The 27,284-nt window shown below is 34.2% G+C and overlaps 1 protein-coding gene and 2 long non-coding RNA genes across 4 annotated transcripts; 1 reads left to right on the top strand and 2 right to left on the bottom strand.

Annotated features, from left to right (window-relative positions):
- Positions 1–559: 559 nt before the first annotated feature.
- LOC140178932 (uncharacterized) lies at positions 560–5,650 on the bottom strand. Of its 2 annotated transcripts, XR_011872001.1 has the most exons (5): positions 5,076–5,650; positions 2,553–2,693; positions 2,098–2,460; positions 1,913–2,017; positions 560–956 (listed from the first exon to the last, which is right to left on the bottom strand). It is a non-coding gene; the product is annotated as an uncharacterized lncRNA (long non-coding RNA). The 2 variants fall into 2 exon arrangements; XR_011872002.1 differs by lacking the exon at positions 1,913–2,017.
- Positions 5,651–14,560: 8,910 nt separating this feature from the next.
- Positions 14,561–16,164, bottom strand: LOC140179227 (uncharacterized). The gene is made up of 4 exons (XM_072217894.1): positions 15,771–16,164; positions 15,540–15,662; positions 14,886–15,485; positions 14,561–14,742 (listed from the first exon to the last, which is right to left on the bottom strand). The coding sequence occupies exons 1-4, from the start codon at positions 16,162–16,164 to the stop codon at positions 14,561–14,563; spliced, it is 1,299 nt and encodes a 432-aa protein (XP_072073995.1).
- Positions 16,165–18,367: 2,203 nt separating this feature from the next.
- On the top strand, positions 18,368–21,777 carry LOC140178931 (uncharacterized). Its single transcript, XR_011872000.1, has 2 exons — positions 18,368–19,385; positions 20,878–21,777. It is a non-coding gene; the product is annotated as an uncharacterized lncRNA (long non-coding RNA).
- Positions 21,778–27,284: the final 5,507 nt, after the last annotated feature.

Here is a 27,284-nt window from a genome sequence, read left to right as displayed (position 1 = left end):
GTACAATTATATTTACTTATTTATTTATAACATTTACTTATATATGATAAAATAGTTGAAACGCACGTCATTTAAGTATTCTTCCTCCAAATCCCAGTAGGAACACCATAACATATTGGAGATGCCCGTCATAAAACGAAGCCTGCAGGCTTTACGTGCTTGGCCCATGAAAGCTCCAATTTTAGGTCGGTGACCACAGTTGATCGTAGGTGAATCAGTTTCTGCCGATTCTTGTACTTTCTTTTTTGCACCTTTTCCTCTTTGTTTTAGAACCCTTTAAGTTCATAGCCTCCAGTGGAAGATCATACCTTTGTCTCAACCACGCATCAAGCATAGCCATACTAAATTTATTGATTTACTGGCTCTCTATTAACAGAGTCATCAACTTCCATAAAGAATACAATGCAATTGAGTCTGAAACGTATCTCAAGTGGGGTAAAGACATATCTGATTCACTACAGTTACCTTTATTTATCGTTACTCACAAAGGCACGGCAGTGAATCAGATATGTCTTTACCCACTTGACATACGTTTCAGACTCAATTGCATCTCCAATTATTTCATAGATAACTCCTACCTCCATAGATGAATGAAATCGAATTGTAGTGCATAACAAAATACCACCAATTCACCAAATAGATTTGACTCAAAGTACAAGATAAATGATGTGACAAAGTCAAGCCTGAAGAGTGCTCTCTAGATACTGCAATATTTTCTATGGACTAAGATAACATTCTTCCAAGTGCCATGATGTAATTGTAGAATCAAATAGCAAAGCTCCCTTAGCAACTGATTTTATCATTTCAAGTCTCTCAAGTTCCTTAAGATCCTCTGAGAAATTAAATGGTGGGCTTCCTTAAGATCCTCAATATTTTCTATGGACTAAGATAACATTGTACTCTTTATGAAAGAGCTGAGAATGTAAATGGTGGGCTTCCTTTGCAAATGAAAGAGCCTAGCAAATAAATAAGAAAAAGAGATACTGTGAGCTGGGGAAAAATGTAAACCGATGCTATATATACTTAAAAAGAAGAATACAACATGTCCTTCATTGATTAGGTCAACTAAAAGTAACATTGTTAGCTCTTGTTACAATTTATGCATGGCCCTAACCCTAAAATGGGACAACCTACACCACCCCCTCCCCTTTCTATGTATTTTTTCTCCATCAGTAAAAAAATTAGTTATGCCTTATACTAGGTCAGAGAGAAATATCTTTATTTCTAACAAGTTAATGAAAAAAATTCAACCCATTGCAAACCAGCACGTATGGAATGAAATTAACTTGATATATATTCTTTCAAGAAGTCAATTTGAATTGGAAGAAGATAAGACACGTGTCCATAGACCTACAGCTACAAGACAAAGAATTTTGAAGTTAATAAAAAAACCTTGTTTTAAAATAATTAAGACGTGCTTGAATGAAAAGGTAGAAGCTAGAAGGAGGAAAGTAAAAATGCATTTGGACCTATATATAGATGTATTAAAATTTTTGAATTTTTGACTTTGATTTAGACCATTTCATGAAAGGGACCCTTGGAGCAACTGTTTAGTTTTCTCCATTTTACCTCACAGTCACAAATGTGGTGCTTGCCGTAGGTTAGACCACTTACATTACCCATTGAGTACAGCCTTTCCAGAAATCCTGTGTAACACAGGATGTTTGTGCACTGGACTGCCCTTTCTTAGACCATATCATGTCCAAATCCATTTTCAAGTTCATGTATGTTTTCACTATTAACCCAAGTCGGAGATAAAATATACACCAGTTTTGCAATCTCTTATTAAAATAGAACAATGAAGACAAGTATGACACATGTTTCAAATAGCACTTATCTATTACTTAAAAAATTTAAGGCAGCCAATGGGTAACACAAGAATTTAGATTGAATCAAAATCAATGATACTTACCTCTATTAACCGTCCATTTGCAACAAGCCTTGGGCAGTGGGCACAAATCATAGTAAATAACTAAATATAACCAGCAAGAAAAGTGGAATGATTTGAAACAGAAACCTAGGATAAGATTAAAAGAGAACAGAGTGATGATTTTGGATAAAAGAGCATGATAAAATCTGCCTGAAAAAGAACCTTACATTTGAAATCAGTTCCGGAGCAGCCTTTTGAACATCATCAGCTGTAATGTCATTTTGAAAAGGGTTTTCATTACAACAAGAGTTCTTATGAGAGCTAGAAAGTAAAAATGAGAAAATCTGCTGAAATCCTATTAATGATGAATGGTTTCGTTTAAGATAACGTGTCTAGGATTCAATATTTGAAAGTTCATTAAAGCGCTCTAATGAATTCTGGAATGCCTCACAAATAGGTGAAACACATAGGGCATGACTTAGCCTTCTACTTTCCCAAAGAAAAGTCAACCACGTCTCAATTGAGATATTCTTCCATTCAAACATTCTAGTCAGCAGCTTGTATGCATTACCGGAGAGTTCCATGAAACCCTGGGGATATGCCAATGAAAACCAAAATCTTGTCACTGAACATATTATGCAACAACTACAGCAACCAATATGACAAAAGAAGTAATCTGAACCTTCAGTTGCATTAAATCTATTATATTGCAGACTAGAATCATTCTACTGTCAGGCAGAGAACAGTCTCCATCCTCAAAGCAACCAAGAGGAGAAATATCCAACCATAGATCCAATGTAGCTTTGACATCTTCAAAGATTTGCTGGTTAATATACAAAACAAAGTAAGCTTACTAGCTTAGCAAAATAAGAAATTCAATAAGACAAAGTATATAATTGATTCTAAGACCATAATTTGAGGACAACATTCACCGACCGTGTCAATGCCCTTCCAAATATTAAAAGAAGAGAAATAAATAATAGTTTATGTTCTAGTACCTTTGAACTTGGTTCATGTAACGACCCAACTTCTAACACATCATGATCGTACCAAAAGTAAGGCGTTACTGACCTGTTTTCCTTTATTATCTATTTAATATTGAGCCTTTACGTCAATATCGTGTTTCAGTTTTTAAGAAAATTGCAGAAAATTTTGTTTTTAATTATTAAAATCATATATCAAAGATTTCCAAGTAATAATAATCACATAAATACTAATAATAATAATAATAATAATACTAATAATAATAATAATAAATGTTATATAAAGGAATTTAAACGAAACTCAGATACAACTCATATCCCTCTCTATAAAATAAAAATCTTAATCAACAAAGGCGAGGGAACTCTATGAAAACAACATGAAATATAAGTAAAGTCCTACTAATCGTCCGCGGATTCAGACTGAGTTTTCGAACATGTATCACTGAAAGGGTGAAAAATTTTTGGGGTAAGAACAAACTACACGTTCTCAATAGGGAATGGGAATGCCGTAAAAGTATTGAATAAAATACAAATAGTTAACTCATATTCCAAAAACAGTTTTCTTTATTAAACCTTTAAAAATTTCTTAAGTCTTACTTAAAATAGGTTAAATCCCTTTTTTTAAATCATATTACTTAAATAAAATCTCAGCCATATTAACAATTTATCAGCCACAAACAGCATTCCTCAATCACTGCAATAACTAAGTAAATCAGCAACATAAGTAATATACCCAAATCCAATACACAAATATTACTCCTCAATACATTACTGAGTTCACAGCATCAACAAAATATCCAATCAAGCACACAAGCAAGTCACCAAGACAAATAGCACAAACACAGAAAAACAAGATAAGCAAACACAATCAAATACAAATGCACAAACATGGATGATGCATGTCTAGCCCTAATGCAGGCCATGAGCTTATGTGTCGGTTATCTACCCGCATCCCGACATTATCCATTCACGAATCCACGTTATTCCGGATATGATTTTCCAACTCGTGCACAAATAAATAGCTACCCTTCTGTGGCAGCCTCTGCTCTACTGTGGCAGACATAGAACTTTCTGGTCTACTGTGGCAGAAATCAAACAAATCATCACTTGATATCTTTCATCATAGACATATCTTTAACTAAATCATTATATTTTTATAAAAGTTCGGACATAACCTCCCCTAAAAATAGGACTTAACCACCCTTACGGGTTCCCTCTTTCTCAACAATCCGCCAGCCTTTTATTAGCAATTATCACAACAATGGATTCTCAATAAACATCTCATCGTAATTCAGTTTAACGACTAACATCCTTTCATCAAATAAAATCAGAATTTCCCTCAACCATTCTTTAAAAATAACCCAGTCCAACTTCAAAAATTCATAACTAATTTCCCTAAAAAAATCAGCCTTTAACCTCATACAGTTTCGTTCACTATCAAATTACTTATTCATTTTCAAAACTACTATTTTATCTTAAAATTCAGGTTTTAAGAAAAGTGATTTAGTAATCAAACTTCAAATTCTTTAACAGTTCTCAAACCTAAATCTAGTTAATTATAAACCCATATTAACAACCACCATAATGTCATCAAATGAACAATTCAATAGCAACCAACATGACATAATCAGCTAAAATCAGAATTTCCAGCAATTCTAAAATAATCAGAAAACCAGTAACAATCACAGCCTCAACCAAAGTAAATCTCACCAGTTAATTACTCACGACAACGAATCCAGTCAACATCACAGCCATAAACCCAAACTCAATTCACAACCGCATCCAACTTAACAAACATCACACTGCTCACAAATATTGTCAACACATACTTTAATTCTTGTTTTTTGAAGACATTACAATATTCATATAACTTTAAAATGACTTAATCATATTAAATATATTATCACAATTTGATAACTTACCTTTGTTATTTAACAATAGTTCACACTACCAGAGCAAGCAAGCACTCATCAGTTTAGTATAAAACTTCCTTATTATCACGTTTACATCACTAACTTCATAGTACATTCAACACACTCTTGCGGACTACAGCATTCCCATATCAACATGTTCTACCTTACTATCGTAAAATCAACAAGAGGCAAAATCAGTCACACATTTAATCCACAACCAAAATCCATACTTCATCTATTCGCAATAATCCAGTAAACTTTCCAGGCATTCAAAGTTTAAAATATTTAACTTAATAAAATATCCCCTACCTCCGAGTGTAGAAATTAGAAGAAATCCGAGACGGGTTGTGGCGGCAGTGGCTGAGCCAGCGTAAACAGTAGCAGAAACAGGGGCTGAGCAGAGGACAGTGACTCCAACAGTGGCATTTTCCGGCGTCAATGGCGGTGAGAAACAGTTACAACAGCGGCAGCTTCGTTCGTCACTTCTCCTCTCTCGCAGCTTCGGTCTCTCTCGCTTCCTCTGGGGCGCTTGCTTTCTCTCCCTCTGCGAACAGCGGCGGAACGGCCTTGATGGAAGGCAGAACGGCGACCGCCAAGCTGATAGCGGCAAGGCGCGGCGGCGACGACATCTTCCTCTCTTACTGGCTTGTGCGTCGCTCTCTCACTCCCTCTATGACGGCAAAGCGGCGGCGAGGTGGTAGTGACTCCCACCGCACCGTCTCCGTTTCCTCTCTTCCCTCTTCTCCCTATCTTCTTCCTTCTTCCCGGACCCCCCCCCCCCCTATTTCTTTCTTTCCCCTTCTCCCCTGATTCCGTTTTCCCCCTTTTCTTTCTTATTCTTCATGTGTGTGTGCGCGGCTGTGAGGAGAGATGTGAGCGCTGGGGTTTGAACGAAATTAGGGTTATTTATTAATATATTGTTGAGTAAAATAATTATTTTTAATTTAAATTATAAAATAAACCGATTAATTATATTTTATAAAATACAGTTTAAATTTAAAATATTAATTATCTAATTTAAATTATTTAATTTTTTATTATTTGTTTATTATTAAAATTTAATTTTAAATTATATAAAATAATTAATTTTAATAAAATTTTACAAAAATATTAATTAATTTTAACTTGGTATTTATAAAATTAATTTAATTATTTTTTAAAAATAAAAAATTTGAATTAAATTATAAATTATTTAAAATAAAAATTACTTAAATTAAATTACACAATTTTTTTATTTTTTAATTATTAAAATTATAATTTTAATTATACTAAATATTCAATTATACTAAAGATTATATAAAAATATTAATTAATTTAAATTTTAATTATTATAAAAATTATATATAATTTTTAATTATTTTTAAAATTTAATATATCATAAAATTTTATTTAATTATTTTTAATAAAATAATTTTTTTAAAATAAAATTTTTTACAAATATATTAAATTTAATTTTCAAAAAATTCGAGTCGTTAGCGTTCAGCTACTTGGGTACAAAGTGCCCACATGAAATGTTAATAAGCCACCAACAACTGATGCTCATTGGCATTTTTATCGGCACCCATCTCAAGAAACATCTCCTTCTATTTAAGAGGAATTGCCTCGAATAAGTAATTTATACATCAATAGTAAACAACAGTTTGCAAATAATAAAGGTTACCATGATAGTTATTGCTTCTGAGAAATATTGAATGCAGTCCCTAAGATCGCCAATACCACACATCATTAGTGTCTTTCCCTTTTTAACCAGAGTTTATGCCTTTTGAAAACAAGTATATCGTGTGTTGTATTTATCATTCAGGAGAAAATGTATAATTTTTCTTTGCATTTTCTGACAGAATTCTGGATATTTATGATAAAATAACTCATATGCTTGAAGTTCCTACAGTAAACAATCACAAAAGGTGCAAAAGCATTACATACATAGTAGCAAAAATTAATGAAATTCTATGCAAAGGAAATATCTGTTATCATACTGAACCTGCTCCAACATGATGCTGATGTTCCTCTTGGAAAACTTAGTGGAAGATGACAGCAAAGAGTACAAGGTAAGAGAATCAACTCCCTCATCTACCTGCTTAGCTTGTTGACATTCTATCTGCATGACCATATTAAAACTGAGTCAAAAGAAGTAAACATAAACACAAAACTGCATACTTGAAACTAAATGCTTTGAAACAACACCTGCACCCAAAGCTCCAAGACAGGAATAGGAGTTGGCAGATCCTGAACCATATTCTTGGTAGTGGACCAGTTTGTAAGTATCTTAATCACTTTCTTTCGGAACTTAAGACTGTTGACTTGATAAAGATGATTTAAGAGATCAACACTTCTTTCATAAGTCAATATTCCAAACTCTTTCAGATCCCCTTTTGTCAAAAAAGCACAATAACCTTTAATACAGGTCCAAGATTCTTTGCAACACAGGTTTAGAACCTTATAAGCCTGTAGCAAAATGTAATACATAGTATTTGAGCAACTTTAAGATATATCTCTTCCACATTTTCATTTGTTCTCCCATGATCTACATATTTGCACTTTTTTTCACAAAATCAACGCCAGTGGAAGGATATAGCAGCCCTACATTATTCTCGGAGTTTTTAAGCAATTTATGTATGATTTACTTGCAAACACAACCCTGCTCGTTTTTTCCGGGCTTAGCATTGGCTATGTAAAACATAGGCCAGGTTAATTTTTTGTGAAAAATTCATAAGTAACTATATGACAGATTATCAATGACATTATATAAAAGATGTCAACGGAAAAAAGGATATCAATACCTCATTTAGCTGCTTGTTTCTATACAAACCTCCATAAATATTTTTGAGAGCAACAGTCATGTAGATTATCCCTTTCCAATGAATCCATTTACTCGCCATCATCTGCTTAACTAATCTTGTGCTCTCCTGATATGTTGAAAACAAATAAATAAATTGTCAAAACACTAGATCTAATAACAATTTGTTTGGAAACTCAGGAAGCCATTTTTAAGTTGGGGAAAATTAGAACAAAAATTAGAAATAATAGGAGGACCTGGAGCTTAAGATTAGTTCTGATAGAAAGAGTGAAGGTTGCTAGAGCTACAGCAAGCAATGTGTTTCTGTTTTCTTCAAATTCTTCTGTGTTCTTTTCATATGTAAAGCTACAGGGGAAAGAAATTTAGAGGTTTATTCATTTATGATAACAATTTATAAAGAAGACCTCTTCAGCATTAACATGACAGGTGAAGATTCTAAATAAACTGCAGAAGTGAACAATTTTTTGAAGAAGACATGTTATGAGAGGAATAATAATTCCATTTTTCTTAAAACTGAATAGTGAAAGAGGACTGTGCTGTATTACAATGAAAACAAACAAGAACAGATTGATTGATAATATACACAAAGGACATAAAGTAAAATTAATTTTTCAAATATTTAACTGGATGTACTTTAGACTAGAAAGAAGAATTTGACATAAGATATAGAATGCATCTCGGACTGTGGGTAGCATTGTTATGGCAGAAGCATCATCCTCTTCAGTAACTAACTGCTTCCTTTCTGAATTAACTGAATTAGCAAGTGGACTGCATAGAAACTCCAATGCCTCTGAGTAAGATGACAGGTAAGTCATATAAGTCTCACAGCCAGAATCTATGGGCGAAAGCTAGTGCACTCTAGGCAAAGTAGGGAGTGCAGCACTCTTTAAAAGTTAACCTGCTATAAAAAATAATTAGGTAAATTAAATTTATTTATTATTGTTATTTTTTTTGTCATGGGCTGAACAAACAAACCGGCACTAACAAAAAAAACTAATTCGCTCGTTTAACACAGGACTATCTTTACACCAGAAAAGTACTCAGAAAAATTTGATCAACTTCCTCCGTTATTCTGTTATTGTTGATGTAATGTCTTCAAGCATTTTCACTGTTTTGTTTGCTAGCAGGTGCTTCCACTATTGTTCTGTCTAGCCACAGATTTTGATGCTCTTGAACCCACCCCATTCCACATCTACCATAAATGGACCTTCAAAACCCGAAAAATTGCTGCCATAGAAAAGGAAGACGCTGTCTGTCGCTGCTGCTGGTTGGCTAACTCCAAACGTAAAATTGATTTTATAGAAGAATTCGGTCTCCATGAAGGCGCCATGATTCAGATGACAACGCAATCAAAGCACAAAATACATGACAGTTACAACAAGTACATTATCTTTTATTTCAAATTATCCTCAATGTGTATGTAATAGAAAGAAAAATTAAAATACAATTATATTTAAACAATTATTTGTATTATTTTTATTAATTTATTCAAAAAATAATTAAATTTTGAAACTAATTGGTATAAAATATTGCATATATAAAACTAAGAAAAATTTTTATTTGTAGAAGAATGAGCCTAATAAATAATTATTTTATTTAATATATAATTAAGAGTATTTCTTTCTTTGCCAACGAGTTATAGTTCAAATGACATAGTCTCTATATTCACCTAAGAGTTGGTAAAAAAAATACTTTTTTATTAACTTTTTTAAACATTAATTATTTATTTTACATACAATATAGAAATAAATGAATATAATATTTATTGAGTAGACGCAGTTACGTAAAAAAAATTTATTGTCATAGTATTTGAACCAAAGAAAAAAAAAAGTATTATTTTAAGAAAAACTAATAATATATTTTTAAATATTTTTTTAAATAATATATATTAACTAAAATAATATAATTATCCCAAATAATATATTATAAATATAGTAAAATGACACATTTCAATAAAAAATTTGTTAATAAAAACTTATATGAATTTTTGTTTCGCACAAAATAAAATTATTATATGTTTGTTTGCTTTATACGTTGTATATATGTTTTTTTAATTAAATTAGTATAATACAAAATCTTTTATCATTTTGTTCATATTTAATGTTTTAATTTTGTTTCTCACAAAATAAAATTATATATACATATATATATATATATATATATATAACACAAAATTTTTTATCATTGTGTTTATATTTAATATTATAATTTTATTTCACATAAAACAAAATTTATTTAAATTTTAATATTATATACATAATATATATATATATATATATATATATATATATATATATATAACACAAAATATTTTAGCATTGTGTTTATATTTAATATTATAATTTTATTTCACACAAAATAAAATTTATTTAAATTTTAATATTATATACATAATATATATTTAATATTATTTTTTTTAAGATTCTAATATATCTTTTTTTCTAGATTTAGTACATGAATTTTCAACTTATTTTTTATGTATTATTTATTTTAATTATAAAGTCCAATAATTTTTTTTTTACAGACATGTTGTTTTTAATATTTATATACTATTTTTTTATTTTGAACTTCAACCCAATACTTGAGACTTACAAAAAAAAATCTAAAACTTATCAAAAAATGATTAATCTGATTAACAGGTTACCTTTTTAAATTCAGACCATTCAAATAAAATATAATAAATGAAGAGTTCAGATTTACGAATTCATAAGGTGTGCAGCACTCCATACTTAGTAAGGAGCGTTTAAGGATGAGCCGAATCTAACAGCAAAAGTGATGAAGTCTATATCATTTTTTGATTTTCCAGTAAAATTCTAGATATTTTTTTATTTTATTTTTCTTAAATTATACATTATACTGTGTATTTAAAAAGTTTCATCTTTTTAAAATAAGTGTGACATTATATACTCTTTTGGATACAAAGAGATAATGAAGTTGAAATGAGTAACAAAATTGATTATATAATAAGATACAAAATTTTAGAATTTCTAGTACAATTGACAAATTTTCAGTTTCAAAATAAATTTTTACTCCATTTTTTATCTTTTATTTGATTTTTTTAATTAATTATGATTGTAATAATTCATCACAAATTTGTGTTTTGTAGAGAAAATTTATGAATCATAAAATACAGAAGACTTAACTAAAAAATTTAAAAAATATTGATTAATCACAAAATAAAAAAGTATGAATGTGCTTTAATTATGTTGTAAAATACAAATTGAGACTATTTAAAATTATTTTTTTACCATTAATGTTAACTTAAATTATAATAAAGTAAAAAGTAAAAATTATATATAATAATTTAATTTAATTATTTATACTACCAAAATTATTCTTTATTATATTCCATTTATTTTTATTCATTGGTGATCTTTAATTGTTTATTTTAAATAAAAAATTGAATGGATTGAATTGATTTTTTTTAAATTAGTAATATAATTATTATGATATTTATTTTGCTCAGTAATATTTTTTAATTTATTTAATCTAATTAATCATATTTTTTTTATTTTATTCTAATTTAATTAATTAAAGTTAATAAATTTCGGTTATTTTAAATTCTTACAACTTTTTATTCTAATAATATATTTCAATTAATTCATTAATACAATTTTAATATTTATATGTCATTAATAATAATAATAATCTCATTTTAAAGTGATGTTTTATCCCCAAATATATATATATATATATATATATATATATATATATATATATATATATATATGTCTAATCGTAGAAAATCTACTATTTTTTTATACGATTAGATTAGACATATTTATATTCAATTTATTTGATTACTTAGTAAGAATTAATTATATTAAGATTAATTATATTAAAAGATTAAGATCATGACAGATTATCATTATTTTATTACTTTTTATTTTGATATTAATTTAGATATTTAGTTTCTTTTTATTATTATTTTTATTCTCTTATTCTATGTGTTTATTCTCATAAATCTTGTTAAATTAAACAAGGTACTGTATATCTTCTTTTTATTCCTCTTTTATATACACATAAAATTTATTGAATTATTTTTCTTCCGTTTAATAATTTTGTTTCTCTTCTATTTATATTTCTTTCCTTCAATATTTTATTGGTTCTTATTTTTCTAAATTTTACTTTAATTTATGTATTTGTTCTTATTACACCTAACATTTTTTATTTATGTGTAATATACATTCTTATATATGTTATAGAAATATGATTTGATTCCATTAACTTGCCAAATTTTTTTAAAAAGTCTAAAGCTAAAGCACAAAAATATATTTATAGTTATTTTACTTTTTTAACTAAAAAATATAATATTTTTTGCCATATTTGTTGAAATCCTAAGTTAAATATGAATATTGATTTTTGAAATAGAATAAATATATTTTAAATTTTTTGCATCTAAAAACAATACTCTAAAAATATTAGAATTATTTAGATACATAAATAATAGTGAATATAGAATTATTTAAGATGGATAGAACTAAGTACATCTTTTTATTGAAAATATGAATTTAAAATTATTATATTCAATTCTCAATAGTCAACCTCTTATCGAACCATTATATGTTTAAAAGATTTTTGAAGAAATGAAATAATTTCAGGTATATAACTTTTTGTAAAAATTTAATTAATTCAAGATATTTATTGTCGTTGATTAAAAAAGTAAATTGAAATGATAATTTAATATTTTTATACTCTTAAAATATTATCTATTTATTTTTCTGGCATTCTTTATCATCCAATGATCATATTAATATAATTTAATTCAATAAAATTATTTATCATCATTTAATTGAATAAAAATTCTATTTTATCTAAAAATTTTAGAATTTCTCAACCTCAATATCATCCATATTAAATTATTAAAAAATATAACTGAGAGCGCAAAAGCGTCCCTTCATTCGAGAGTATAACAATCCTAGTTTTTGAAAATTAAATAATAAGTTATTATTATATTTGTTGAGGATTTTATTATAAGAAGATTATTTTTATTAAAAATGATTAAACAAAAGTTTATGATACTTTGAATTAATATATATATATAAAGTTATATCATTTAATTTGGATAATTAATATTTTGAATTAAAACGGTATTTTATAAAATATGATTAACATATTCATTTTATAATTTAAATTAGAAATAATATTTAAACTCCTTGATATGTTGATAAATAAAATTGTGTTCCAAAATTGATTTTTCAGTATTATATATAAATCATAAATTGTTATTCTATCTCAAATATTTTATAAATTCTTATATTACTCGTATATATTTTACTCTAGGAAGAAGGGACAAAATTACACCTAAAAGTTCACACGCTGGACACAAATACATTTCAATCATTTAATGAGTCACGCGTGCACAGTAATTATATACTCCGGCGGACACATTCACCCTTCCGGGCATCAGTATGTGGCGTCATTAGTTTGAGTGGACACATGGCTCTCTTTACTCCTTACTGTCACCTTTAGTTGAGTGAGCTGTCCATTTGGTGCCAACTCAAAAAAAATCTTTTATTTAATAATTAATTAAACAAAATTAAGGCTGAAACCCTTCGTTCTCTTTTATCTTCAGAAAAAAGATGCTCTATGTTGAAACCCTAACACAGAGACCAATAACTAAGAATATGGACTCACTTCAGGAAAAATCGAGCTCTTTATCCCTAAATTGTGGCAACGCTGTTGGTGGTAGATCTTCGTTATTGAGGAACAACAAGAAGAAGAAGTTTGACTATAACAATGGCAAGTGTTTGCACGGAATTGAAGCTGTGGTACTTAAGTCTGGAACAGAGTGGAATCCAGACAGATTGTTTCTGCGATGTCCTTTAAGGGAGGTAGGTTTCGAAATTGTGTTGCTTCTTGTTATTGGCGTTAGGTTTTCATCCATTTGTTTCCTTCTTCACCCCTCCTCCGATTGTTGTCTAAAATTTTCAAAGTGTTGAACATCGGTGTGAGTATTTTCTTTGGCTGGACGAAGTTGAAGGAAAAATAAAAAATGTGGAGATAGAGGTTGAATCTGAAGAAAGGTCATTGAAACAATCATACCAGAAGATGAACGAGCTTACAGAATGTGCCACAAAATTGGAAGAAGATGTGAAACAATTACAGAAGACAGTTAATCTGATTAGGGGTGAAATAAAGTGTATTAAGAATATGGTTATGGACATTTGTTTGGGGCTGGGATTTTGTGCATTATAAATTTTTAGGATATATGCTCAGAAGTGAGGATCATGTGTAATCATTTTCAAAGTTGCATTGAATAAATAGAAGAAAAAAAAGCTCTGTGTTCTTGTGAATTACATATTGTAATTGGTATAACATCAACCATTGACAACACAAAAAAATATAAACCTGTGTAAATTAGGGACAAAACAAGCAATTGTCAAATTCATGAGTACTGACTTGTGACTCATAATCAAGCTAACTCATTGTTATTATAAAGACAGATAATAATATCCAACAACTTCTTTTCAATTAGAAGTCTCTGCTTCATTGTAATAACAAAATAGTCAGAGTAGTGACTATAATTAAGTTTTCAAATAAGGGAGAAATATCTAATTAAGAGGCAAAGTGACAATGTATATAACATATCACATATTACCAGGTACCAAAAAAGATAAAAGTTTATGATGCTAAACAAAACAGCCTTATCCATCTAGTTGCTCAAATAGCCTAATAACCAAAAAATAAAACATGCACACATCCTGGGTCCTATGTCTTTGTTGCAGACCCTTGCATGGCCCCAACTCCACTTGGGCCACCTTGGTCAATTGGTGCAGCTGGGCCATTGGTTCTCCCAAGAACTCCTCTTGGGACCAATTTTGATGGTCTTGGGCCAGGCTTTGGTTATTGTCTCAAATTTGGGGTTGGCATAAACGGTTGAAGCCTCTCCCTCATTGATGGGCTTACAACATTCATGGTTTCAGTTGAGACCACAGGGTTAGATTTGGGTCTTGGAGCTGTAGCAACATTATTAGCGTTCTGTTGTTGGGGTGCATTAGTTGGAGGATTTTCTTGGGGGTGGTGGTGGTTGTGCAGGATTTTCAATTGCAGGAGCAGCTTCCTCTGCTTCCATAGTTGCTACCTCATCAGCCAGCTTTTTCTTTACAACTCCTACTATTATGGCCACTCTACAATATATAAATATTGTTTGTGTAAATATAACATTATGAGTGAGTTCTAGAAACAATACGTAAAACATGATATTCATACCTCACCACAGTAATTGCAAATTATTGTTCTATATCTCCTTTTAAGCTTATGTGGGTTGGGGTTTGGTCTTACCTCATTTCTCTCCTTTCTTCTCTTTTTTGTTGGTCTACCAATAGGTGTCTTATAATAAAGGGGCAGTGGAGGATATCCTTCAGCCTTATCCCAAAATTCTTTACTTGATACAGGGTTGATGTTATGTTGATATGCTGAGTTATATGCAGCCATTTTCAGCCAATTATGAATCTGATCTTCTGGCCTACGACTCCTCAGAGAAAGTGCTGCACAAGCATGTCTGCAAGGCAAGCCTGTGAGCTGCCAAAATCTACAGGTGCACCTTTGATTTTTCAAGTCCACAGTTACTTTAGTAGGATGCTTCTCAACCTCATATATTTTTCCATTGTCATCCCCTGCCCATGTGGGAGCCCATTTGTTGCTTTCTTCCTTCTCTCTCTCAAGCCTACTAAGCTGTCTTGGTGCAACCGAACCAACATAGCCACTAAGAGACTTTTTGTTCCTTGCCATAACCCTCATGATATGCACTCTGATTTCCTCTAACATTGTGATGATTGGCTTGCCTCTGTACTTGAGAATCTTTCCATTGAAGGTCTCACAGTTGTTGTTGGTCACATTGTCCACCTTCGGCCACTCACTAAAATGCGCCTTTGTCCAAGTCTTTGGGTCAAGCCTATCTTGGCAACATTGTTGATTCCCTTTAACATCATCATTGCAGCCTCAAAACTCATTAACAGTGGTGGCTCTACAACATTCCCAGACTGCTCCTTTCAACTGTTTATCCTTCCACCTTTTAGTGAAGTTATTCCAAATGTGCATTGCACAAAAACGATGATGCACTCCGGGCATAACTTGCTCCATGGCTGGTATGAGACCTTACAGTCACACAAACAACAACAATTAACAAGTTCAGTGAGCCAAATGAACCAGAAAACAACAACAATTAACAATTACCTTCTATTGGTCACTAATGAAGTTCCAACCATGCACCCTATAGTTCTCCAAAGTATGATGCAGGAGTTCTAGAAACCATCTCCAGTTATCTCTTGTCTCAGAGTCAACAACTGTATATGCAATGGGAAAGATTTGATTGTTAGCATCTTGTCCCACTGCTGTAAGCAACTGGCCACTGTAATACCCTTTTAGGAATGTACCATCCAGTCTAATAAATGGTCTGCAACCTTGTATGAATCCTTGTTTGCAAGAATCAAAATATATATAGAGTCTCTTGAAAATCGGGAGGGAATCAGGCATAGGGGTAGTGTCCATGTCAATAGTTGCTCCTGGGTTAGCTGTCAACAGGGCAAAAATGTAATCCCTCAACTCAGCATACTGCTCTCTCTCTGAATCCTCAATATTCTCCCTTGCCTTCTTCATTGCTCTCTGTATCTTCTTGTAGTTAATGGTTAGATTGAACTCCCTCCTAAATCATGCCTCAGCTTCAGCAGTTTTAAAGTCCATTTGGTCCCTCAACTTCTCCTCCAGCTGTTCAATAACTCACTTTTTATTAGCTAATTTATTGGTGTGGCTTCTTGCACAAACATGTTGGTTGACAAACGTCTTTACTTGAAAGCTCTTTGGTTCATTAGACCTTGAACAGTAGATAGTCCAAGGACAGTTGGCTTCACAACAAATTGTCTTACACTTCATAGGTTCTACTCGGCTAAACATGATACTCCTTCCAATTTGTATATTGAACTTCCTAACTGCTCTTTTGAATCGGTCCATAGTTTCGAATTCCATCCCCAGCTCTAAATGTACTGTGCCAAAAGTAGCATTCAGATTTCCTTGAGGCCAAACAGTGTGCTTTGCCTCATAGTCACTATCACAGTCTGATGAATAAGGGCTGTGTAGCTCCTCAGACTCATATTGATGGTAATCTGGGTTAGAGTCATCATCATCACACTCTGAAGACTCACTGGTTGTACGAGGGACAAATATTTTTTGAGCTTCACCTATGCCTCCTTGCACAAAGGTCTGTCCACTAGGAGCTGGCCTCTTGCAAGAATTTCTTCTGTTCTTTTGTTTTCCTCTTAATTCCTAGGTAGGGACCTCATTTTGTGCAAGGTTGGGTTATGGTTGAGTTTCAGCCTCAGAATGTGTTGGTGGTTCAGTTTATGTGGTTTGGGTTTGGGCCACAGGTGGTGTGTGTTGGGCTTGGACCACAGGTGCTGGATTAACTTGTTTGGGTTGGACTTGGACTATGGGTGAGATTGTTTTGGGTTGGGATTGGGCTTCAGTGGCTGTATTAGATTGTGTGGTTTTTTTTGTCTTTTCCCTTGGGTTGGTTCTTCTGGTTGAAGTTAAGGATGTCTGGGATGACTTCTGACCTACTGTTGTTGTTAGTTTTCTTGGCCTCAGAATCCTGGCTAGTTTTAGAGTCCTTTGTGCCTTCTTCTTTGTCCTTCCACTGGGTGAAATTACAGTATTTGCATTTACATTGGATGGTTCTGTTTCAGAGGTAGGCATCTCTTCTGCATCTACGTCAACCACCTCAACCTCAGTTGGAATATCTACCGTATGCTCCCAATACACATGTACAACCCTATCATCATTTCTAATTGCATCCTCATACATGTTCACCACATCCCTATCAAGCCTAAGTAGTTTAAGAGCAACACCACCCCGGGCATCAGGCTTTCCTTAGTAAAAACCCTTCCAATGAATATATCTCAAATCCTTGAATAACCTCTCCATGAAAAAAAGATTTAGCGTATCCACATTGACTCTCGGTATTAAGGACACTTGACCACCACTGTATACTGTAACTCCTTTTGAATTTTTCTCCAACCTCCCCCTATGGTAATACACGAGCGTGATGTGACTTGACATCTACGAAGAAAACAAAACCCTCATAATCACTACTAAACCCAGAAAACCATCATTTTTTTGGACAATCACTAACTAGTAACTAAACAAAGATCTAATAGCATGTTCGATCATAATCGGTATAGTCAGAAGTTCAAAAGATATTACCTTTAGATCGTCGCTGACACCAGTGTGTGATCGTCGCTGTGGTGGTGTGGGTTGTCTTCTTCGAGTAAACTAGCAAAGTATTCCTCCAACAATCAAGTGAGTGACGACTTCAGAGTAATGCCATTGCCTCTCTACTAGGGCTCTCTAACTCTCTCAACGTGCAAACTATCTTACATTGAAGGTTCATAATTCAATTAAGGGAGGGTTTCAGCCTTAATTTTGTTTAATTAATCATTAAAATAAAAGATTTTTCTAAGTTAGCACTAAATGGATAGGTCACTCAACTAAAGGTGCCAGCAAGGAGTAAAGAGAGCCACATGTCAACTCAAACTAACGATGCCACACGCTGATGGCCGGAAGGGTGAATGTGTCCGCCGGAGTGTATAATTACTATGCACGTGTGACTTATTAAATAATTGAAATGTATTCGTGTCTAGAGTGTGAAATTTCAGGTGTAATTTTGTCCCTTCTTCCTTTACTCTTACTCTAGCCCTAAGTTCCGTAATGATCTAATATGTTACTCCCTGACCAGTCACTCAGTTACACGTATCCTGTCACTCACCCTTTTCTCACTACTCCACGTTACTCATTTTTCACCACTTGCACAATACATGTTCTCCACAGTTTCTGAAATGAAACATAAGCATAGAAAGCAAAAGGGAAAGACAAAAAAGGGGGTTCGGAGGGAAGGGAAGAAAGGGAGGAGGAAGGAATGGCGCAGGCTAGAGCCTCGCCGCCATTGTCGTTGCCATTGTTGCACGAGGGAAGAGAAAGGCTCGCAGTGGAGTGAGAGAGAAAGCTAAGCGCGACAGAGAGAAAGCTGCTATCGAAGCCACCAAGCTGTCACCGTCGTTGGATCCACGACCGCCGCTGAGGGTTCCGTCGCTGTCGTTTCAGCGCCGCCGTCGTGGGTAGTGTGGCCGTCGCTATCAAAACCTAGCCATCGCAATCATGCCCGTCACTGGAAGCAAATAGAGTCACCGCTGTCCGCCACTAGAAGGAGATCTCATCGCTGTTGGAAGCAGTTAGAGTCGTCGCTGCTGTTGCACCAGTTGTCGCTGCCATTGAAGGAGTCAACGCCGCCAAACACTATCGTAACCGCTAGGGCTTGCTATCAGAGATTTGACCGTCACCATTTTGTTTGAACTACTACCCTCGCCAAACAGAATCGAGAAGGGGGAGCTTCGCTGGAGTTTATCGCAGAGCCGCCATCACCTTCCATAGCTGCTTTCATCGCCATACCTCTGCCACTGGGAGCCAACACTGGAGCTGTTGCTAATAGTTACAGTCTGACATTTTCTTTGATTTGGTTTACACATTTTATTGTCATTTCTATGCTTGTTCTAACATTTTCTTTGATTCGGGTTCATTTACACATTTTATTGTCATTTCTAAGCTTGTTCTGAATTGATTCTGGTATATACCTTGTCTTGAAATTTCTAGGGCTGTAATTTCTTTTAATTTCCATCCAATTTGAATCTTCTATTTTGCTGCAACCATGATTACTGCTGTGAGAGCTAACATTGCTGTCGTTCCGGTTGCATGGGAGTTGCCACTGCTGACATGAAACTAAAAGGGAAGGGACTTGTCATGTTTAATCTATGTGAACTCGGTTAATTAAGGTAAGGGGTTCGTTTTAAGATTATAAATTTTTAATTCATGGATGCTCAAAAGTTTAATGAGTAATTACAAATAATTTATTAATGTTTAGATTGGTTGAATAATAAATTTGTGTTGGATTTGTGACTGTGAAAATAATTGAATTTAATAAAATATGTGTTTGGTTCTGAAAGTTTGAAAATGCTAAAAATTATGATTTCTAGCTGATTGTGATGAGAATAGTATATTGATCAGAATTGTGTGGGATGGATGAAATTGCTGGCTTGACTGATTTATTAATTAATTTGGTTGATTCTGAAATGAGTGCTGGTTTGGATTGAGATAAGTTAAGGAATGATGAAAGAGAAGGAGTCCGTAAGGGTGGTGAAGTCTAATTTTTAGGGGAAGTTCTGTCCAAATTTTAGTAAAAATGTACAAAAAGTGATTTTATTTTAGAAATCTAATTTATATATATTAAGAAACGAACTTTGTACTAGAAATCCGATTTACAACTTACAAGCTTATTTTGAGAAGTGATTCTATGTTGAGAAAAGATTTGGTTTACATATTTATACACATCAAGAAAATGGTTTAATATTTGAAAGTTTGATTTATACTTCTAAAGTAAGGAATGATTTGGGTTTACAACCGTTGGAAATAGTTTCAGAAAATGTTGGTGATGGATAGATTTTTGTCGATCTAGATTTTATCAACAAAGATCATGTCATAGTATAGTCCTAAACCGACAAATAACCACTCTATCAAATTTTAATATGATTGTCACAAATTCAACCCCAGTAAAAAGTAACCGAGAGTATTAGTCTCGGGTCATCCTCAAGAGAATGAGTAAGCATGTGCATCAAGATTGGTTAGAATTCCAGTGTTGAAAGATATATGAGCAGGAATTTAAACTAACGCAGCTTATCATGCAAGAAACTTAAAGTGCAAGAAACTAAATCAAAGCAATCAAAGTAAGGTATAAGTAAGTGCAATTTAACAAGATAATATATAAATCTATTTCTATTCTAGAACTAAGTAAACAACTAAACTAACTATAACAAGAGTCAAGTAATCGGGATTTTTGGGTTTCAAGTATGAGTTATAAAAAGGACTCTTGGCTAAGGCATAGGAGTTGGGATCACCATCCTTGTCTAACAACCATATATTGACAATTATGAGGAACCAAGCCCATCAAATCCACTTCTACAAGTGAAGTATGTCAAATAGGCTTGATCAAATTCAACTCATAAGTCCCAATCTAACTACTAATTGGCTTAGTGATGCCAGGGCATCTTGGCTAGTTCCACAAGCCATTTTAAGTATGTTTTAGGTTAGTTTCATGCATTTTCATATGTAATAAGCAAGCAATTGGATGAGTTATGCATTCATGTCTTGATTATTATGAATTCTAAACAATTTCATGAGAATAATGCAAAGATTAAATGATGTAATAAATGATGCATTATTTTATGCTTAGAGTAAGGCTTTGATGCAAAATTGTTTGATTGATTTCAGGTAAGAAGAAGCAGAGAAGAGCCACGTTAGTGCCACTAACGTGAGCCATTAACGTGGAAAAGTGGGAGCTTGTGGCGTTAGTGGTGGCGTTGATACCACTAACGTCCTCGAGGCAGGAAAGAGCCACGTTAGTGCCACTAACGTGAGCCATTAACGTTGAAGAGGGGCAGGTTGTGGCGTTAGTGGTGGCGTTGATACCACTAACGTCCTCGATGGTTAATGCAAAGTCAAGGAAAGCCACGTTAGTGGCTACGTTAATGCCACCAACGTGGGCATTCACGTGGAAGAAGGCAGGCCTGGCGTTAGTGGTGGCGTTAATGCCATTAACGCCAGCGATGGTGAAGATTGAGTGACGTTAGTGCCACGTTAGTGCTATTAACGCCACCATTAACGTGGGCTTAGGCAAGGTGTGGCATTAGTGGCCATGTTAGTGCCACTGATGCTAGGAGTAATGTGAATTCAAGGGGTTTTGGGGACGTTAGTGACCACGTTGGTGTCACTAATGTCTTCGAGCCATGAAAATACACATCACGTTACTCACACTAATGGCCTAACTAACGTGACTACTGCCTAACTTAAACTCCTCCAGCAAGCTGAGCAAAGCCCAATGAGTTTGTTAACTGCTTCAACCAAGGCCAAGGGCCCACATCCAGATACTTGCAGATTCAAATGAAGATTATAGAAGTAGTATATATAGGAGTAGTTTTGAACTAGAAAAGGAATTGGAACCTGGAAAGGATATAGGATTGTAAACACTCACCATTTACTCTTCTCTGTAATTAGTTTGTTTCAAGATGCACTTTACATTTTCAATTTCATCCAGAGCCATGATCAACTAACCCCACTTCATTGGGGAGGGAGCTCTATTGTAATTCAATGGAACAATTATAGTTCTTATTATTCTTCTTCTTTTCATTCTCTTTGATTTGCTTGAAAGCTTTTGATCTTCATCGAATTGAGCAATTGTCTCGGAAGAGAAATTGTTCATACTTGGATTTCCTCAGAACCTTGGAAGAGGAATAAAAAAATTATGCTAGAAATGCTTTCTCATGTTAGAATAGATTGGGGGTTGGACGGATATAGTGACATAATCCTCCCGATGCTTTGATCTAGAAAAACATGTGGTATAATCAGTGATCGCACTTCATCTCTTTCTATGAGAAATTAGATCAAGGAATTGGCAATTGTTCAAGTTTAGAGAGATTGAATTGCCAAGGAATTGGAATTCAATCACCTAAGATTGCCAAGAGATCATTGAGTTACATGGATTGAGGAAGAGATGATAATGAACTTAATCCGGAGAATGCAACATCTCCTAAACCCAATGAGCTTCCCCATTCTTATCTTCCTATTTTCTATATTTTGTTTACTTTAATGCTCATCACCCCTATTCCCATTTACTTTTCTGTAATTTACTTTCTATGATTTACTTTCTGCAATTTACATTCAGTTATTTACTTTTCCGTCATTTACATTTCTTGCTATTTACGTTTTTTGCCATTTAATTTCTGCAATTCTCAATTCAATTCTGTTTAGTTCAACTAGACCATTCCTCTTATTAAAGTTGCTCAACCAATCAATCCCTATGGGTTTCGACCTCACTCTATTGTGAGTTTTTACTTGACGACAAATTCGGTATACTTGCCGAAGGAAATTTGTTGAGAGACAGATTTCCCGTTATCAAGTTTATGGCGCTGGTGCTGGGATTGATTTTACATTGACAATGATTAAATCAGAGGATAACTAGATTGAACACTTTTCTTTTCTTTTGTTGTTTAGTTCATTTCAGTTTGTTTACTTTCATTTTCATCAACTTCAATTACTTTTCATTGTTGTTTACATACTTGCACACTAATCCACTAACTGTTTGACAAATTGCACCAATCACTCTAACCATAACTCTTAACAAGAGTGATTCCTTCACTTGTTTTCCTGTGTTTGCTTTACTGTGTATATGACAGGTAGAAGAAGAGGAGCTACAACCTCTTTTGAATCTGATCCTAAGAGGAGCTTCCTTATTTTAAGGAGGGAAGCAAGAGGTAAAGGAATAGTTGGCGAGGAAGAGGTGGAAGAAGATCTAGACATTACCATGGAGGAAGAAGTACACAATCATGTTAGAGAGGGTGCTGGCAATCATGTTGGGTAGGAGAGAAGAGTTTTAGGCTCTTTCATCAACCCAAACCCAGCAAATTGTGGTAGTAGCATCCTGAAACCAACCATTCATGCCAACAACTTTGAGCTAAAACCTCAACACATCACCCTGGTTCAAAACAATTGTTCATTCGGAGGAAGTGCCCAGGAAGATCCCAACCAACATCTAACTACATTCCTGAGAATATGTGACAATGTGAAAGCCAATGGTGTTTATCCTAACACCTATAGACTGCTCTTATTCCCCTTTTCTCTTAGGGACAAAGCATCTAAGTAGCTTGAATCCTTTCCAAAGAAGAGTCTTACCACCTGAGAGGATGTTGTCAACAAGTTTCTAACAAAGTTTTACCCTCCACTGAGGATAATCAAGTTGAGAACTGGTGCACAAAATTCTGATCATCAATGGCGCCAACAACTTGGTACGCACAATTGTAATCTCAACTCTTTGTCACAACTCCGCACAACTAACCAGCAAGTGCACTGGGTCGTCCAAGTAATAAACCTTACGTGAGTAAGGGTCGATCCCACGGAGACTGTCGGTTTGAAGCAAGCTATGGTCACCTTGTAAATCTCAGTTAGGTGGATTCAAATGGTTATGGAGAATTGATAATTAAAAGATGAATAAAACATAAAGTAAAGATAGAGATACTTATGTAATTCATTGGTAGGAATTTCAGATAAGCGTATGAAGATGCTTTGTTCCTCTTGAACCTCTTCTTTCCTATTGCCTTCTTCCAATCATTCATACTCCTTTCCATGGCAAGCTTTATGTTGGGCATCACCGTTGTCAATGGCTACTTCCCGTCCTCTCAGTGAAAATGTTCTACGCATGCTGTCACCGCACGGCTAATCATCTGTTGGTTCTCGATCATGTTGGAATAGGATCCATTGATCCTTTTGCGTCTGTCACACACCCAACACTCGCGAGTTTGAAGCTCGTCACAGTCATCCCTTCCTAGATCCTACTCAGAATACCACAGATAAAGTTTAGATGTTCCGGATCTCAGGAATGGCCGCCAATAATTCTAGCCTATACCACGAAGGTTCCAATCTTAGATTAGAAACCCAAGAGATACACATTCAAGCTTGTTTGCATGTAGAACGGAAGCGGTTGTCAGTCACGCGTTCATAGGTGAGAATGGTGATGAGTGTCACATAATCATCACATTCATCATGTTCTTGGGTGCGAATGAATATCTTGGAGAAGAAATAGACTTGAGTTGAATAGAAAAACAACAGTACTTGTATTAATTCATGAAGAACAGCAGAGCTCCACACCTTAATCTATGGTGTGTAGAAACTCCACCATTGAAAATACATAAGAACAAGGTCTAGGCATGGCTGAGAGGCCAGCCTCCAAAACGTGATCAAAGGATCAAAAGATAATCCAAAGATGAAAATACAATAGCAAAAGGTCCTATTTATAGAAAACTAGTAGCCTAGGGTTACAGAAATGAGTAATTAATGCATAAATCTTCTTCCGGGCACACTTGGTGTGTGCTTGGGCTGAGCATTGAAGCTCCCATGTATAGAGACTTTTCTTGGAGTTAAACGCCAGCTTTTGTGTCAGTTTGGGCGTTTAACTCCAGCTTTTGTGCCAGTTCTGGCGTTAAACGCCAAAATTCTTGAGCTGACTTGGCACGCCTTTTTAGACCATCAAATCTCGGGCAAAGTATAGACTATTATATATTTCTGGAAAGCCCAGGATGTCTACTTTCCAACGCAATTGAGAGCGCGCCAATTGGGCTTCTGTAGCTCCAGAAAATCCACTTCGAGTGCAGGGAGGTCAGAATCCAACAGCATCTGCAGTCCTTTTTCAGCATCTGAATCAGATTTTTGCTCAGGTCCCTCAATTTCAGCCAGAAAATACCTGAAATCACAGAAAAATATACAAACTCATAGTAAAGTCCAGAAGAGTGATTTTTACTTAAAAACTAATAAAAATATAATAAAAACTAACTAAAAATAATGCCAAAAAGCGTATAAATTATCCGCTCATCACAACACCAAACTTAAATTGTTGCTTGTCCCCAAGCAACTAAAAATCAAATAGGATAAAAAGAAGAGAATATACAATGAATTCTAAAAACATCTATGAAGATCAGTATTAATTAGATGAATTCCAAATAGTGTTATTGATTCTCCTAGTAAAGTATGTTGATTCTTGAACACAGCTACTTTATGAGTCTTGGCCGTGACTCTAAGCATTTTGTTTTCCAGTATTACCACCGGATACATAAATGCCACAGACACATAACTGGGTGAACCTTTTCAGATTGTGACTCAGCTTTGCTAGAGTCTCCAATTAGAGGTGTCTAGAGCTCTTAAGCACACTCTTTTTGCTTTGGACCATGACTTTAACTGCTCAGTCTCAAGTTTTCACTTGACACCTTCACGCCACAAGCACATGGTTAGGGACAGCTTGGTTTAGCCGCTTAGGCCAGGATTTTATTCCTGTGGGCCCTCCTATCCACTGATGCTCAAAGCCTTGGATCCTTTTTATCACCCTTGCCTTTTGGTTTAAAGGGGTATTGGCTTTTTCTGCTTGCTTTTATTTTTCTTTCTCTTTCTTTTATTATTATTATTATTATTATTTTTCCTGCAAGCTTTTCACTGCTTTTTCTTGCTTTAAGAATCAATTTTATGATTTTTCAGATTATCAAATAACATTTCTCCTTTTTCTATCATTCTTTCAAGAGCTAACAATTTTAACATTCATGAATCAACAATATCAAAAATATGCACTGTTCAAGCATTCATTTAGAAAGACAAAAGTATTGCCACCACATCAGAATAATTAAACTGTTTTAAAATTTAAAATTCATGCACTTCTTTTCCTTTTCAATTAAAACACTCTTTATTTAAGAAAGGTGATGGATTCATTTTCATAGCTTTAAGGCATAGACACTAAGACACTAATGATCATGTAATAAAGACACAAACATAGATAAACATAAGCATAAAAATTCGAAAAACAGGAAAATAAAGAACAAGGAAATTAAAGAACGGGTCCACCTTAGTGATAGCGGCTTGTTCTTCCTCTTGAAGATCTTATGGAGTGCTTAAGCTCCTCAATGTCTCTTCCTTGCCTTTGTTGCTCCTCTCTCATGGTTCTTTGGTCTTCTCTAATTTCATGGAGGAGGATGGAATGCTCTTGGTGCTCCACCCTTAGTTGTCCCATATTGGAACTTAATTCTCCCAAGGAGGTGTTGATTTGCTCCCAATAGTTTTGTGGAGGAAATTGCATCCCTTGAGGCATCTCAGGGATTTCATGATGAGGAAATTCCTCATGCTCTTGGTGAGGTTCTCTTATTTGCTCCATCCTTTTCTTAGTGATGGGCTTGTCCTCATCAATGAGAATGTCTCCCTCTATGTCAATTTCCAACCGAATTACAGAGTTGACAAATGAGATGAGGGAAGGCTAACCTTGCCAAAGTAGAGGACTTTTCTGCCACCTTGTAGAGTTCTTGGGATATAACCTCATGAACTTCTACTTCCTCTCCAATCATGATGCTATGAATCATGATAGCCCGGTCTATAGTAACTTCAGACCGGTTGCTAGTGGGAATGATCGAGCGTTGGATGAACTCCAACCATCCCCTAGCCACGGGCTTGAGGTCATGCCTTCTTAGTTGAACCGGCTTCCCTCTTGAATCTCTCTTCCATTGGGCGCCCTCTTCACAGATGTCCATGAGGACTTGGTCCAACCTTTGATCAAAGTTGACCCTTCTAGTGTAGGGGTGTGCATCTCCTTGCATCATGGGCAAGTTGAATGCCAACCTTGCATTTTCCGGACTAAAATCTAAGTATTTCCCTCGGACCATTGTAAGCCAATTCTTAGGGTCCGGGTTCACACTTTGATCATGGTACTTGGTGATCCATGCATTGGCATAGAACTCTTGAACCATTAAGATCCCGACTTGTTGAATGGGGTTGGTGAGAACTTCCCAACCTCTTCTTCGGATCTCATGTCAGATCTCCGGATATTCGCCCTTTTTGAGTTTAAAAGGGATCTCGGGGATCACCTTCTTCTTGGCCATAACTTCATAGAAGTGGTCTTGATGTACCCTTGAGAGGAATCTCTCCATCTCCCATGACTCGGAGGTGGAAGCTTTTGCCTTCCCTTTCCTCTTTCTAGAGGTTTCTCCGGCCTTTGGTGCCATAAATGGTTATAAAAAAACAAAAAGCTTTAGCTTTTACAACACCAAACTTAGAAGGTTTGCTCGTCATCGAGCAAAAGAAGAAAGAAGAGAGTA

This window comes from Arachis hypogaea, chromosome 15 (assembly GCF_003086295.3).
Source record: "Arachis hypogaea cultivar Tifrunner chromosome 15, arahy.Tifrunner.gnm2.J5K5, whole genome shotgun sequence".
Taxonomy (NCBI): Eukaryota; Viridiplantae; Streptophyta; class Magnoliopsida; order Fabales; family Fabaceae; genus Arachis; species Arachis hypogaea.
This window is presented reverse-complemented; position numbering and strand designations above follow the sequence as displayed.

Coding starts and splice junctions, on each gene's coding strand:
- LOC140179227 (XM_072217894.1), bottom strand. CDS start 16,164: ATGAAGAAGGCAAGGGAGAATATTGAGGATTCAGAGAGAGAGCAGTAT. Junction 15,486..15,539: donor GAAAGGAGCAGTCTGGGAAT/GTTGTAGAGCCA, acceptor ATGATGTTAAAG/GGAATCAACAATGTTGCCAA. Junction 14,743..14,885: donor TTATTATAAGACACCTATTG/GTAGACCAACAA, acceptor TATTGTTTCTAG/AACTCACTCATAATGTTATA.